The sequence below is a fragment of the Sapajus apella genome, unplaced genomic scaffold (genome assembly GCF_009761245.1).
Source record: "Sapajus apella isolate SASKATOON/1434 unplaced genomic scaffold, GSC_monkey_1.0 scaffold27, whole genome shotgun sequence".
NCBI lineage: Eukaryota > Metazoa > Chordata > Mammalia > Primates > Cebidae > Sapajus > Sapajus apella.
The window spans coordinates 20006610-20022812 of NW_022436967.1; the positions used below are offsets into that span (position 1 = coordinate 20006610).

A 16203-nucleotide genomic window follows, 5' to 3' on the forward strand; every position below is an offset into this window, starting at 1 on the left:
TCTGCCTCCTATATCAGGAAAAAGAAATTGGAAAGTGAGTAAATCATGTCATTCCTCAGTTCAAAACCTGTAATGACTCCTTTTTCATTCAAATTAAAAAAACAAACTTCAAAATAACCTAAGGATCCTATACTATTTGCCCCCCTCCCTTATCTCTAAGCCCTTCTCTCCTACAACCTTCCCCTCATTTTTTTCTGCTCCAGGCTCCTTAGCATCCTTCTACCCCTGAAACATGCCAGGTACTTACTTCCTGACATAGGAACTTTTGGGGGCTCTCTTCTGCCTGAATTCCCTTCTCCGCCCCAGATGATCTGTGTTGTTAACTCCCTTACCTCCTCCAAAGCTTTGTTCAAATCTCACCTTCTTGATGAGGCTTTCAGATTAGGTCAGATGAAAAGCAGACAACAACATGGAACAAGACATATAAGAGATTCACTGGTGGAAACGCCTACAAGAACAGATGAGCTAGCGAGCAAGAGGAGAATAAAAAGCCTTCTGGTGCATGCAGATCTGACATCTGTGAAAAAGACAGGGAAGGAAGGAGAATGAGGTAGGATGAACCTCAGATTGCAGTGCAGCTCCGAGAAGGTCTTGGCCAGGGCAAAGGGAACCCCAGAGAAAAGACTTCCCTCTAGAGGTGTCCCATGTTAGGCAAAAATGCTAACTTCATGAACCCCACCAGGTGCAGTCATTGGCTAGGGGCTGCTGAGAGAGTGGCTTTGGGCTAAGCGCCTTAGCAGCCCCAGTGGGGTAGCAGCTGAAGGTTGTCAGCCACTTAACATTCCTCAGCAGGTTATATTGAAAGGAGAGCTGAATGGCACAACCCTGTGGCCCCAAGAGCCCTGCCTACCTACCCTGTATAATAAATACTACTGATCACCAGCTCACCATCCCCAATGCTTTTTACCCTAGTCTACTTTTACTTTGTTCCATAACCCTTTTTACTCCATCACAATGAGAGAAATGTAATCTTCTTAATTTACAATGAGTAAACCAAGGTTTAGTAAACTTAGAACATGTATCTATTCTAGGGTTCCCAAGGGTTTCATCCTTTGACTTTACTCATATGACTTCAATTGTCACTTATATGTTATTAATCGTGATTGGGATGATGATGCCACAATGATAACATTATTGATCAGTTATTATATATCAAACATTGTACTAAGTGATTTGCCTGTATTATTTAATCCCCTCAACGACCTTTGAGATTACGATTATTCCTTTAATTTTTAAAGCTAAGGATACTGAGGTTTAGGGAGAGTACACACAGCTTATAAGGGACAGAATCAGAAGTCATGACTTAGTCTGACTGCAGAGCCTGATTGACGTCTTCTCTGCCAGATTGATTTTTAAATTTTCATTGCTGGCTGCCTTCTATTACGTCCAGTTCAGATTTGTCTCCTAGCTCCAGACACACATATCTGACAGGTGACTTGACACTTCCACATAGATAGATGTCCCACAGATAGCTCAAAATGGACTTCTCCAAAACTGATCCCATCCCTTCCCCATATCTGCTCGTTTTTGTTTCCCTAACCACTTATATAGCTCTACCACTCATCCACTAATTCTCCCAGATAAAAAATCTGAGTGTTTGTCTGTATTCTGCCTCACTTTCCTGATTTCTGTACCCATTCCCATTGATGCTCATTATCAACCTCTTTCCCACCTGTCTGTCTTCTCTACCCACATCTCCACTGCCTTTGCTCAAGCCATCATATTCTTACCTGGATTACTGCCGACAGTGTCCTAACTCTTCTTTACCCCACCAGTCTTGCCTTGTCCTCTCTTCCACTCTTTCGGTAACTCCAGACTGATCTTTCTGGAAAGAAAAAAAGAATCCACTGTGTCATTCCCATGCTTAAAATGTTTCATTGCCGCTCTTTCACTAAGGACCCACCAACATGGGCCGCATTTGCACCAAAACTGTGAAGAAGGCGGCCCGGGTCATCATAGAAAGGTACTACACGCGCTTGGGCAACGACTTCCACACGAACAAGCACGTGTTCGAGGAGATCGCCATTATCCCTAGCAAGAAGCTCCGCAACAAGATAGCAGGCTATGTCACACATCTAATGAAGCGGATTCAGAGAGGCCCAGTAAGAGGTATCTCCATCAAGCTGCAGAAGGAGGAGAGAGAAAGGAGAGACAATTATGTTTCTGAGGTCTCAGCCCTGGATCAGGAGATCATTGAAGTAGATCCTGACACTAAGGAAATGCTGAAGCTTTTGGATTTTGGCAGTCTATCCAACCTGCAGGTCACTCAGCCTATAGTTGGGATGAATTTCAAAACGCCTCAGGGACCTGTTTGAATCAATGCTGTATTATTTTCAATAAACCTGGGACAACAACAACAACAACAACAAAAATGTTTCATTGCCTTTTCCAGTGCCTTTGAGGGGTCCATGAGCTATGCTAGCATACCTGCCTAATCTCATTTCCTCTAGAAACCCACTTCCAAGCTGTAAGGGACTTCTAGCACCTCTGAATGCCCCATGTTCCTCATCTTCCTCAAATCATTCATGCTATTCCCTTCTGCCCTTTACCCTTTTTTTGCATTACTACCGTCCTCAGATCCTCAGCACAGATGCCACCTCCACCAGGGACATGTCACTTGCTTTCCAAATCTGGGTTAAGTGTCCCTTCTTACATATTCTCGTGGCAACCTCATAGAATGAATATGAATGATATTATAATTGTACATCCTATCAGAGCAGGGGCAGCAAATTTTTTCCGTAAATGGCCAGGTAGTATATATTTTAGGTTTTGCAGACCTCGTGGTCTCTGTCATAACTACTTAACTCTACCGTTTATAGTACAAAAGCGACCACAGAATATGATAATAAAGAAGCATGGCTGTGTTCCAAGTGAACATATTTATGGCCATTGAAATTTGAATTTCATATAATTTTCATGTGTCACAAAATATTTTTTAAAAATTTCAACCATGTAAAACTGTAAATGCCATTCTTAGCTTGAAGGCTGTACAAAAACAGGTGGGTAGGCCAAATACAGTGTATGGGCTGCCATTGGCTGATCCTTGCACTATTGGATGAGTTTCTCATAGCTTAGGGCAGTGTCTCCCCTGACTTTAAATTCACAGTGCTTAGTACAGTATCCAGTTTATATTAGGTGCTTAATAAACACTTGTTGAATAAGTAAAACTTGCATAGCTAGTAGTAAATGAAACTGTCAGGATTCAAACCTGAGTCAATTTGAGCTGGCAGTGTGATGTCCCACTGCCCATTTTGTGGTTGATGCTGTATGTGATATAGTATACTTAGAGCATGATATTCGAGAGATCCAAAAAGTAATTCTAGAAGCACCTTGGTATTACTTGAACTCTATCATTACCATTATTAGTTGCTACTTGGCTTACCATACCATGTACCCTTCCTATCACCCCCATTTAACTTGACCTTATTTACTACATCTCCAGGTATTTAAAATACTCCAGATTTGGCCAACTTAATTTTTTTTTTAAATAAAGCTTTTTCAAACTGTTTTCAGCTTTGGAATCAGAAAGTCCCAACTTTGTAAATTACATAAACGCTTAGAGCATCATCACCTTCAAAAGGTTGCCAATTAGAAGAAATCTTAAGCGTTGTCAGGAAATTCCTTCTCTTTCTATATAGTCTTAAGTGTAGATGACTGTCTGCTTTCTTCCGTTTTTAAGTTAGAACATAGAAGCCCCATACATGGGCATTGTGAGGTCCTTGTGACCTCACCTTTCAAATAGATATGGTTACCTGGGAAACTAAATTAATTACATATGGAACTAAGGCTATGTTCAGAGGCTAAGCTCAGGTGGCAACAGGATGGGTCAGATCAAGGAAGGCCGAGACTCCAGGCCAACTCTCACAGCTCGTGAAGGCCAGGGACCCAATCACATGAATAAAGTTAGGAGTTAGTCACCTAAGGCATGGGCACTTGGGGACAGGACAAGAAAGTAAAATGCAAACCAGAAGCCCATTTCATTAAAAAAAAAGAGATTTATGATAAGTAAGTCCAACTGTTGGGAGAATTATGCAGTCAGTTAATACTTAGTTATTTGAGAACTTGACTATAAGGCAGTCACAGGAGAAAAAGGCAGAACCAGTTAAAAGAGAACAGCAAATCAGAGTATCAAAAGGTAAAAAGCATAGGGAGGTGAAGAGAACTTTGGAATTGGAAGGCATGATTTCTAACTAGCTGTAAATGACTAGTAAGTCATTTAAATTTTCTCAATAAACCTATTAATCCATTAGATGATTAAATGGAATTCAGTTCTCACTGAATGTTGAGTTGAATACTCATATCTCTAGAGTCCCTTCTAGCTTTAACATTTAGGAATTAAAAACTGTTTTAGAATTGAAATCACAAATTGTCCTAGTCTCAGACAAGTTTGGTACCTGAGCAGGAAGTGAGGATGTATTTACAGTTCAAATGTAGTGGTTTTATAGGGGTACCAAGTCAAGCAGGTCATCACATGGTGTGACTGTTTCTGACTTTACTCTCTCCTATTCCTGCATCATAGCTTCACTCTTTCCTTGTTATGCAGCTGTGACATGACAACTTCTTTCACTACTCTTACAAGCTGTACTGCTTCAGCACTGGCCAAAACTTCCTAAACTTCCACCAAACATTTTCATCACATTGAGAATATAAGAAACAGTTTGAAACAAAATTTTCAATGTGGTTTTACAAACCTGACCAGTGTTGAAGCTGGATGTAGGCAGGTTATCACACCTTAAAATATTTTTTTCTTTTTCTTGGGACAGGGTCTCACACTCTGTTCTCCAGGCTGGAATGCAGTGGTGTGATCATAGCTCACTGCCTCCTGGCCTCAAGCAATCCTCCCCACTTGGCATCCCAAAGTGCTGAGATGACAGGTGTGAGCCACTGCACCTTGCCACATGCCTTAAAAACTTCTAAGAGTGGGAAAAAGGGATCATAAATCTTTACGGCTAAAATGACTTAAAATTCCTGCACAATTCATGTAGCATCTCAGGAGCAGCAACATCTCCATGTACGTTTTTACATAGGCAATTCATCAGTAAAGGTATTTGTCAAGTAGGTTTCTTGTGGCCGAGATTCTGGACATGTTAAAAAACAACAGCACAAGGCTGGTTTTTACTTTGTAAGTTTGAGCAAAGTGGTAGCTACACCAAACCTGGCTGTGGCTGAATGGCTTTCTATTTAGCAGTGAGAAATGATGGGAAACCAGTTAAATGCTCCTGATTTTAGGGTGAGATTAGAGAGGTAAGCTCCATATATTGTATACGTTGCCTTTATTTCTGAACGGTTTCTCACAGGATAGTGAGCTATAAACGCTGAGTGCTTTTACATGCAGAGATCCTGTTTGGGGCTGGGATCAGTCATCCTAGTTCACAAACAAGGAATATGAGGATGAACGAGTGTATAGAACGCTAGCAACCGCAATGTCAATGGAAACCCCACTTCGCACACTTTTCCTTTGGGACATCATCCGCACTCCCCCACCCCTCAGTGTTACACGTTGCCAAGCTGCTTTGGGCGTTCCTTCCTCTATAGTGTCTCGCACGCGTACGTCATCAAATGTGCGTGTACACGTGCCAGATTCGCGTTTAAACAGTAATTTCCTCTAGGTCCAGATCGTGTATTTTCCTGTAAGTAACGGTAGTGCCGTGCCTGAACTATTCCTTATTTAAGTAATACGTAATGAATGAAGAGCTGAAACTGCAACCTGTTGATGGAAGAATGAATGAACGCGCTCCCCTCCTTCCTACAGGGCTGCGCGGAGAAAATACGGTTCTGATTTAGCCACGACGTTCAAGTGTTTGACCTGTAGGGGGAGGGGAAAGGAAAGACGGGAAAAAGAAAACGAAAAAACAAAAAAAAACGGAAAAAGGCAAAAAGCGAAAAGGAGGAGGTCGGTCGGCTGCTCGCTGGCCCGGCGCGGTAGCCCCGCCCCTCCCCGCCGCGGCGGGCGGCTGTGCGCGTGCGCAAGCGGGAGCGCGGCGGCGGGTCCCAGCCTGGCGCCGGGGGCGCGCGGCCGGGAGAGGGTTTGACGTGGCAGTTCACAGCCCAGCTGCAACTCCGAGCGTGAGACCAGGCTGAGGGGACGCCGGCCCGGGAAGAGGCGCGGCGAGAGGAACGGCCGCAGCGGGAGCCGGCTCACCGGCACTAGGCGCAGAGCCGCCAGCGCTCGGAAGCCCGCGGGGTGCGGGAGTGGGAGCAGGTAAAGCCTCGCACCCGCCGACGCGCTCAGGCGGGACAGCCCCTGCCCAGGCACAGCGGAGCGGGGTGCGGCGCCCGGCCCGGGGACGCGGCGGGAGGCCGGGTGTTCACCTGAGGCTGGGGCGGCGGGAGGACACCTCATTCTTTGTTCCTTTAGCCTTTCATTTCAGTTTAATAGTGGGGCGGGCGGGATAGGGGAGAAGGAGGTGGGCGTGGGCATGTTTTACCCGCCCCCACCTTTTGCCTTGGGATGCTGGAACCGCCTAGTTAGGATCCTCAGTGGCCACCATTCCAGTGTCATTGCCAGTGGTTTTCTTGTCTCCGTATCAACTTAATTTCCTTTTTCGAAGGAAGGGACTGTTGGAAATATTCATGATAAAAATGGCAACTATATCTTGTAGCTTCGGGACATCCGAATAGTGAAACTGATCTGGCTATATCCGAACTTGTTCCAGGGTTAGAAGCGCACCTTGGCTAGAGTTGCTGGGTGACAGTGGGCCAGGGGGCCGTTCTGGGGTTGGGGCTCCCCAGATTTTGATCTTAGGCCTGCTCACGCCAAGTGGCTTTCTGCCATGTCGCCGCTTGAAGCTGAGTCAGGTTTCTTTAACTTGGTGGTGTGTGAGGAAGTTTGACGTGGCAAACTGGGTTGCGTGAGGAAGCTGATTCCTCTCAGGACCAGTTTAGAGGGACCTGGCTGCTTCCTATTCTTTGGAGTGACCATCTTTGCCTCTCTTTTCTGTCACTCAGCAACAGGCTGCTGCTTAGGTGGGTTCGTGCCGACTTCCTAAATGCTCTTGGTTGGATGAGCTTGACCAAAGCTCAGGCTGCCACGTCTCTCTCTGCTAAGTGGGAGGAGGGAAAAAGAGTTGTCAAGAACAAAGTGGACCAGAAGGCCTTTGCCTGCCTCTGTCCTCTTTTTCAGTTCTCCCCTTCCCAGGAGAAGGAAGTGATATCATAATATTTTTACGTGGTTGCTTTAATTTTGGAAACGTATAGTTTAATATGGAAACAAAATCAAATCACAGATTTTAAATTTGAAATGTCATTTCTTGAATATAGACATATTCTAAGTCTTAGCAGGTATCACTGATCTGTTATCTTAAATTGCAGCAAATAAAAGAACAAAAGGAAAAATATGCCTGAATGGGGCAAATAAACTGGAGGGGAATTGTAGAATTAGTGGAAATCTGGAAAGGCTCCTAAAGGCTTCGTTTTCTAAAAGAAAGAACTGAGGCTCAGAGAGGTTCTTCAGCTTATTCCATGTCACACAGTTAAGTATGGCAGATATAGAATGAAAACATAACTCTCTTGCCAGGATTCAGAGCATCTTTTATCTTATTTATTTTTTAAAAAAATGTCCTATGAAATAGCTCTTATTTTGTGAAAACTGGGAAAAATGGAAAATTTAAAGCAAATTTGGGTTCTGAGTAGAATCAAGATGAAAATAAAAGGATCAAGATGAGTCTGTTATATTTGTGATGTGTGTGCCTACACATTTACAGAATTACACTTTTTTTTTCTTAGTCGCTTAAATATAGGTGCATATGTTCTTAGAGATGTGATATCATTTAAATTAGAAAAAAAAATTCTGTCGCCTTTGAAAAACCACCGAAAACACTCAAGTGGTTATAGTGACTACCTGGCTTGTTCAAATTATGACTCATAAAATAAGCCCATTATCAACTTTATCTTTTGCCATGTTTGTTGGACTGTGATTTTTCTTTGTCCTGATGACCAGATTAAAATGACTAATTAGAGGAGCACTAAAAAGAGGTAAGTCATAAAAGGTCTGATTGCAGACTGCTAGCAGTTATGGTGGTCAGTCAATTGAATGGCATGGTGTGCTCTCTGCTGAAATGTGACCATGGAAACCAAAAGCACAGAACTGTAGGAGCACTTAGGAAAAACTATCTGAAAAGCTTCAGGCTTCCAATAAAAAAGTGTTTGGCAGTTGTTATTCAGGTCTCAAATGCTTGAGCATTTGCCCAGAATTATTGAAGTGATTTACTGAGTTTCAGAGAGGTATGATTAGACCTTTTTAAGGGGATAATGATATATTATATTGTATAATGCAAAGATTTCATGTACCTGATAATTGTACTTTTCCTCAAACCATCATAAACATGTATTAACAGTGTTTATATTTTTAATAGCATTAAGTGACTAAAACTCTCTTGGTAACATGTTTTTTGTTTCTCTGTTGCAGAGTTCTTTTGTAGGATTATCCTTTGGAATGATATTTTCATAATGAGTCAACAAGGTTACGTGGCTACACCCTCATATTCTCAGTCCCAGTCTGGAATAGGCCTTTCTCCACCTCATTACGGGCACTATGGGGATCCATCACACACAGCATCTCCAACAGGTAAAGTGTGTTATTTTGACTTGTAGGTGATTATTCAGTTCTCAGGCTCAGAGACATAAGATGTTCTGAAAGAGGAGATTTGAATGCATTGAATGATCATTATGTAATGAAATGGCTTAGATTACAGGATCATTTGGAAAAGGCTCTCATAGCAGAGCTCTACATCACTAGTTTGGTTATTGCATGGAATACAAGTTTGTTTTTTAAATATAGACTAAAACACTTCCTGTTTTATTTTTACTGTGAGACTTGTTCCTGCTATTAATTAGTGGTGTAAAGCTATTGTACAAATTGAATAAAAAATGAATTAAATCTATAAATGATTTAAATTTATGTATTCTTAGCTAGGATTGGTCCTAGATAAATTTGTACATCAGTTATATGTGAGGATAATTCTTTGTAAAAATGGACCATGTGTAAATCAATGAGTAGCTCTCAGGGCTCACTGGAACTAACTCAGATATCTCGGATCCAGGCTGTGCTCCGTAGCATGTATATAGTGCAGAGTCAGCAAGGGGTGAGGACTCCCTGTGGTGGGGCTTGATGTTAGCAGGCACACGCAGTATTCTGCAGAAGATGCTCTGAGTTTGTGAATTTTCTGTGGAAAGTCACTCTTATGATTTATTCTTCCCTAAATTTTAAAGATGTCCAGATGAAGCATCCCCCTTCTTGTTCAGGACAGTCCTCTCCAGAACATTTATAATCTTGCCTTTCTGGATCCTGTAGAAACCATTAATGCCTCCAGTTTCTATCTGGTGGTTCATTCCTCCTCAGCATGCGTTTATAATGATAATTATAAATTATTCTACTTTGGGTGCTTAGGATGTATCGAAATCTGGTCTTAAAAGCTGTCTCTGTATCATCTTAATTAATACTCATACAATGCTATGCAGTAAGGTATTTTTGCGGCTAGGAAAATTGAATGTCTGGTATCATGGTGTCATGTGACTTGTCTAAGGTCACAGATAGCAAGTAGTAGCGCCAGGATTCGTACCCAGATCTCTCAAGAAGGCAAAAAACAAACTGCATACACACTTAAGTATACACTCATCATTATTCACCCTTCTGTCTTCACAGGCATCTTCTTGAGAAAGAAGGCTTTCTCTAAATTACCCCAGCTCTTACTTCTCTGATTATATTCTGCTGAATAACCTTACATACCTTCATCTTCAGTCTTCATGTGTCTTGTTGGCTAGCCTTTTCGTGACTCTTTTATTGGTCTTCTGACAGACACAAGCAACCTAGTTGTAGTTTTTTGAAGTATCTATTCTACTGTAGTTCTGGCCAGTTCAAACTCTTGCTTTGTGTTGCTTACATCATCATATCTCCATTTATGCCTATTCACTATGTTTTTGTAAAGCTAGTGCTGTATGCTAACACTTTTTTTAAAGAGGTAGTGTCTTGCCCTGTTGCTCAGGCTAGATTGCAGTGAAGAGATTATAGCTCACTGCAGCCTTGACCTCCTGGGCTCAAATTATCCTCTTACCCCAGCTTCCCAAGTGGCTGTGAGTATAGGTGTGCCCCACCATGCCCAACTAATTTTAAAAATTTTTTATAGAGATGAGGTCTCACTATGTTGCCCGGGGTTGTCTTGATCTCCTGACCTTAAGCCATCCTCCTGCCTTAGCGTCCCCAAATGCTGAAATTACAGTCATGAGCCACTGCACCCAACCACAAGTTTTAACAGATTTATTTGGTGAACAAAATACTTCTGGTAATATGACATTGAATAAAATAAGCCTAATCTCAGTCCTCATAGTGTTTACTTAGCTAGTGAAAAATGCATTAAATAAATTAACAATGACAATTTTGGGGGGAAATACTATTGTAAAGGAAGTAGAGAGTGGTATGGAAGCACGAGACAGGGTCACCTAAACAAGACTTAGGGTGAAAGGGCTCCTTCCCGGAGGGAATGCACTGAAACATGAGTGAGAATCGGCCCGATCAGGAATCAGTTTGCTGGGATTGGAAGGCAGTACTTTTTAGGACCTGCAAGACATTTGGCATGGCTGGGGTATGGCATGGGAATGGTGAGAGATGCCACTGGCAGGGGAATGTGGGACCATTTTAAGGAACTTAGACTATTGTAAGGGCAGTAGAGTACCACTTAAGTGATTTAATCTGGGAAGGGTCACAATCCAATGTATGTACATTTTAGAAAGCTACACAGCACATCCACTGGATGCCAGTAGTATGTCCTCCCACCTGGGAGTTGTGGCAACCAAACATGTCCCAGACATTGCCAAATGTCCTTTTAGAGAAAAAATCACCCTTGGTTGAGGACACTGGTCTGGAGACTGAGAGTCAAGAAGTATTAATGTCCTGAAACTAGGACAGGGGTAGTGGGGTAGTGATAGGGCTCCTAACAGCTTATGTAGGTGCACCACCCAGCACGGTGCTTCAGGGACCATAGCCATTACAATCCTACTGATATAATATGGAGCTTATCTTTGTTTATTTTAGATAAACATTTTCCCCCCAACAAATGGCTTATAATTTTGGTTTTAGTTTGTCAGGTCCAGGACCAAATTCAAAATATGCTTTTCTGTGATGTGGTTTTGGTCAGTGTTCCTTTGCTGTTAACAATCCCCTTGAGTGGAAAGGGATTTGTTAAAAGGTATTGGGAAGCAAACAAAACATCAGAAAAAGGCAGAGAACCAGACTTGGGAGTATGTGGTCCATGAGGATGAACAGTCCCATGAAGGACCATTCCACCAGAAGTCACCACCTTTCACTCCCAGAAGAACCGTCTGCCACCAGGCTTGCCAGCGCCTCCCAGAGGTGTGCTGCTTTGCTGAATTTAGAGCACATGGCAAAACAAATTGTAAGGCAATCTAGGAATTTTCACTTTTCCATCTCAAGACCATATATTAATATTAATAGAAAGGCAAGTCAGAAAGGGATTGGAATTGTTGAGTTAACTGGTCTATAGGATCTGCCACCCTGTTAGAGACCGATTTGTGATCTTAGATTTTTTTGGTGAGGTGTTTCTAAGCACAGTTCGATGTCACTGCACAGTGCACCTTTTCTGTTAAAATTCTCATACTGTTCTATAAAGAACCTGATTCTCTTTGTGTTTGAGTACTTTTGAAAATGCCAATAACGTGGCTGGGGGAAGACCATGACTTTGCAGATATCAGTGATACTGACTTCCCTTTGCCCTGAGGGTGGAGTGCAAGTGTCATACAGGACTTTGCAGTCTGACCCCAGCCAACCTGGACGGCCTCCACTCTGGCTACTTTCCCTCCCAGCCTCTCCACACCGAGCCCTTTCCCTGTCCTGATTGTGCCATCCTCTCTCATGTCTTTGCACAAGCTTTGCCTTCTAACTGGAATCCCTTATCCTGTCTTCCATACTAAGAAAGCTTCTGCTTGTCCTTGAAGATTCAGCTCAAGCAGTCCTTTTTCTTTGAACCTTTCTGGATTCCCCCAGGAAGAGTTGAGTAGTCTCTCTGCATATTCTAACAGTCATCACAAGACATTGTAATTATTTGTTTACATGGTTGTCTCTTATCTCAGTGCCTCAAAAATCACCTTAAATGTATATTGAATAATAATGAGAATGATTTAAGAATGCCACAGAATGATTTGAATCATTGCTATAGAGTTGATTCCCAAATAAAAGGGATAGTACAGTAAGACTCATGTATAAAGTTCTGCTTGCTCATATTATAGCTGTTTTTTTAAAAATTCTCTAGGCATGTTTATAGGGGTTGTTCCTGAAAATTGCTATTATTCTACTTATTTTTTTTAAAAATGGAGACTATTTTCGGGGAGAGCTGTGAGGCAAATTTAAAAAAAGGAAAAAAAACCCAAAAATAAAGACAAAAAAAGAATATGTGTGATTTCTTATAGTGCATGTAATTATTTAAGTTGAAAATATATTAATGCTACTGTTGTGAATTGCCTACTTTTGTCCAAAATAATGTTTTTAAGATGAAAATACAAATGTGCTTGTAATTATGGTGCATATGCTTTAGTAGAATAAAAATGCTTGCAAAAGGAGAGCAGGGGCTATGGCCAGGAGAGACGAATCAGCTGTTCTGAATACTGTCATATCCATTGCTTTATTTAATTCTCAGAACAATCCTTGGAGCTAGAGGATATTATTACCATGACATGGGATGACAAGTTGAGGCTCTGAAAAATAGAATATGTTGTCAGAATCACAAATTCAAATCCGTCTGTAACTGCAAGTCTCATGTTTTTCTAACTTTGCTGGGTTTGGGGTTTAGAACTTTGTATTAAAATGTGGTGTTAGAATAATATTTATTGAAATGGTAGTATATAAATGTGCTAAGCAAAACTATATAGAATTAATATAAAAATGTCCTCAGTTAAAGGAATCCTATTTTAAGAGAAGAAACCTTGTAAAACTTTCAATATTATTCATGAAGATTGGTACTTCTAGATACCTGTTATTTTAGATTACCCGAACATCTGAAAGCATTCTCTCGAAAGCAGTTATGGTGACAATATAAGAAACTCTTCCTGGGTGACTGCAGGTCATCAGTCAGTTCCTTTCTATCTGAGGGAATAAACTTTCAAGAGGAATATAACAAAAGAAAGGAAATGTTAATGTGAAATACCATGATGAAGCCAAAGGGAGGAGTGCACAGCAGGCAGCTAGGTGGTCATTGATGACCTTGCCAGAGAGCAGGGCACTGTCAAAAGTATATTGAATGAGTGAAAACAAGCAAGTAGAGAGAGCAGATAGAAGAATTGAAGTTTTTCTCCTTTTTTCTTTTCTCTTTTCTTCTTTCTAGAAGCTAGAAGAGGTCTCAGGTAATCTAGTCTAAGCCTTTCATTTTGCAGGGAGAAAACTGAGGTCCTTAAAGAAAAGCTTCTTGCCCACGGTCATACAACTAAGTAACCATGTGGGGCCTTGAACTACTCTAACCCAAGCCTAGTGATTTTTCTCCTCTATTATGTCTGAAGACAGTTCCAAAGAGAAGTCTTTAAAGGTCTCTATTTGAGAAGAGCTGCTAATAAGTGAAAGCACAGTCATTCCCAGAAGCATCCATTAATTGCATGTAGTCCTATATTTTGTCTGAGCAGGCATGAAAAGTCTGACTTAGAGTGAGCAGTCCCTCAGCTGTTTATCTTCTAGCCATTTAGGATCCTGGAAAAATTATTAAGCTCTGAAGGATATGCTCAGGATTTTAAGAAAAATAGACCCTACCCCCGTCTGCTTTTGTTGTGCTATAACTCAAAAGCATTTCTAGTGGTCTCTCCCATGCTCCCATATAGTTACAGTTAGAATGCTGTACCATGACCCTTCCCACTGTTTCCAGATTTATTTTCTGATATCTTACTGGCATTTTTCATTACATGTTCTAGTATTCTTTGTGTGGTAATGTGCTTTATCAAGGTCCCTCTGTCATATGCAAAGTTATTTTTTCTGTTTTAGTTTCTGTTTAGTGATAAAGTGATTTCCTTCTTTTCTGCTCTTTCATCATTATGATAGTCAGATACTTATGCCAGAGCCTGGTATTGACAGGTCTGTAGGTGATGGTTAAGCTTGAAAGAGATTTTGCTCTAATCCATTTGTTTCCCTCCTCCTCCACCTAGTTTTCATTTTCAACCTAATGCCTTTGCCTCGTCTCTCTTTGTACTTTAATACACTTCTAAATTCATGCTCCTCTCTTGCAGGTATGATGAAGCCAGCAGGGCCTTTGGGGGCCACTGCCACTGGAGCGATATTGCCTCCAGGTCCTCCACCTCCTGGACCCCATCAGTTTGGCCAGAATGGAGCTCATGCTGCTGGTCACCCTCCCCAAAGGTGAGATAGGTAGATTCCAACCTTCGTTTGTATATTCTCCTAAAATAATTTCAGAAATACCTTCAAGCTTGTATGTTTATTGGTTGAAAGTTTGACCTTTTGATAATGTCTACATCCCTGAAAGAATCTACTAGATAATTGCCCTAGGAAACAAAGCATTAAGAAAACCTGTGGCCCGGCACAGTGGTTCACACCTATAATCCCAGCACTTTGAGAGGTCGAGTTGGGTAGATAGCATGAGACCAGCCTAGGCAACATAGTGAGACCACGTCTCTACAAAATTAGAAAACATTAACTGGCCTGGTGGTGCATGCTTGTAGTCCTAGCTACTGGAGAGGCTGAGGTGAGAGGATGTTGTAAGCCCAGGAAGTCAAGGCTGCAGTGAGCTATGATTGTGCCATTGCACTCCAGCCTGGGCAACAGAGTGAGACCCTGTCTCAAAAAGATAAGAAAAGTTATGAAGAAAAAGACAATATTAGTGGGCATTTAATATCAAAAATTACTTGTGTTAATACCATACATTTTAGTTCTGAGTTATAGTCAGTTTATTTTAGAATTTTATATTAATTTCTAATTCCTTTAGATGTCCTGGACTATATTCTTGAATAAAATTTTAAATCATTCTATTTTCTTGAATCCTTCACAGAAGTGAGCTCAGTGCCAATGGGTGCTTAATAAATATTTTAAAATTAAATCGGATTGTCGCCAATGGTAAAGTCTATGAGTTTGATGTGGAAGGCACACAGATGCCAGTGAGGGATTCTCAAAAGGCAGAGCTATAGTAAAAACAACACAGGAAACAAATCTTGTGTTTGTGTTTATAATTGAGGAAGGGAAAAGTTGGAAGCAGGCCTGGATATTTCAAGTTGTATGAAATATTTAGACCCTGCAGCCCGCTAGGGACCAGTCCCTGGGAAAGAAGCCAGCATCACACCTTCCCTGTTAGAAATCCTATTATTGTTTGTCCTGTGAGGTATACCTGCTGAGAACCAGTGCCAAGCCAGCACCAAGCCGCAGGCAGTGTTTGTTTTGGAGTTTTTCCAAGGATTACCCACAGGCTTCATTTCTCAGGTTCCTTCCCAGGTAGCTAGGTTTGGATGGGGGTGGGCAGTAACCCCTAGTTATGACTCTAGACCCTGCTAATGGTGAAGCCTTTTAGTTTTGGCCTTTCACAAAGCCTGTAGTCCATAATAGGAAAACTCCCTCTGGGATTTTTTGTCTTCAGGTTAATTCACCTATAAGGCCTTTGTGAGTTTGGCACTTGCTGGCTCTTGTTTGTCATGATAACATTTGCCAGTTGAAATGGTAGCTCTGGGATGCAGAGGGTAGGTCATGCAAGAAACAGGGGATGGGTTTAGTTTGGTTTAAGTGTGATTGTTGTTTAAGCTTGGAGCAAGAAGTCAAAGGGCCTTACTCAGGACCTGACCCTACTGCCTTGAGTCTCAAAAGAGTAATAAAAAGGCAAGACAGAAAGAGCAAAAAGATGGAGAACCAAGATGTCTCTCCTAGTTTAAGCAGTTTACTAACTGTGGACACTGGTGCAGTTTCTTGGCCATGTCCATTCTCACTTTCCTCACTTGTAAAATGAGAATATAGAATTCTCAGCCCAGAAGTAAAGGGAAGAAAACCTGGAAAAATTCATTGTTGCCAGGTGTGGTGACTCACAGGCTCATTTGTAAAATGAGAATATAGAATTCTCAGTCCAGAAGCAAAGGAGAGAAGACCTGGACAAATTCATTGTTGCTGGGTGTGGTGGCTCATGTCTGTAACCCCAGCACTTTGGGATGCTGTTGTGAGAGGATTGCCTGAGCCCAGGAGTTTGAGACCAGCCTGGGCAACTTCATAAGACTCCATCT

At 41.7% G+C, this 16203-nt stretch overlaps 1 protein-coding gene and 1 pseudogene across 5 annotated transcripts in view; both read left to right on the forward strand.

The window, feature by feature from the left end:
• Nucleotides 1–1891: 1891 nt before the first annotated feature.
• On the forward strand, nucleotides 1892–2363 carry LOC116560786 (annotated as a pseudogene).
• Nucleotides 2364–5956: 3593 nt separating this feature from the next.
• SEC24D (SEC24 homolog D, COPII coat complex component) overlaps nucleotides 5957–16203 on the forward strand; it is a 101802-nt gene continuing 91555 nt past the window's right edge. For 2 of the 5 annotated variants that reach the window (XM_032292453.1, XM_032292451.1), the window contains exons 1-4: nucleotides 5992–6202; nucleotides 7312–7472; nucleotides 8408–8566; nucleotides 14218–14347. In XM_032292453.1, coding sequence (XP_032148344.1) covers nucleotides 8449–8566; nucleotides 14218–14347 — 248 coding nt within the window. In that variant the 5' untranslated portion in view covers nucleotides 5992–6202; nucleotides 7312–7472; nucleotides 8408–8448. Of the gene's footprint in view, nucleotides 6203–7311; nucleotides 7473–8407; nucleotides 8567–14217; nucleotides 14348–16203 lie in introns of all 5 variants that reach the window. The other 3 variants (XM_032292455.1, XM_032292452.1, XM_032292454.1) reach the window with 3 other exon arrangements.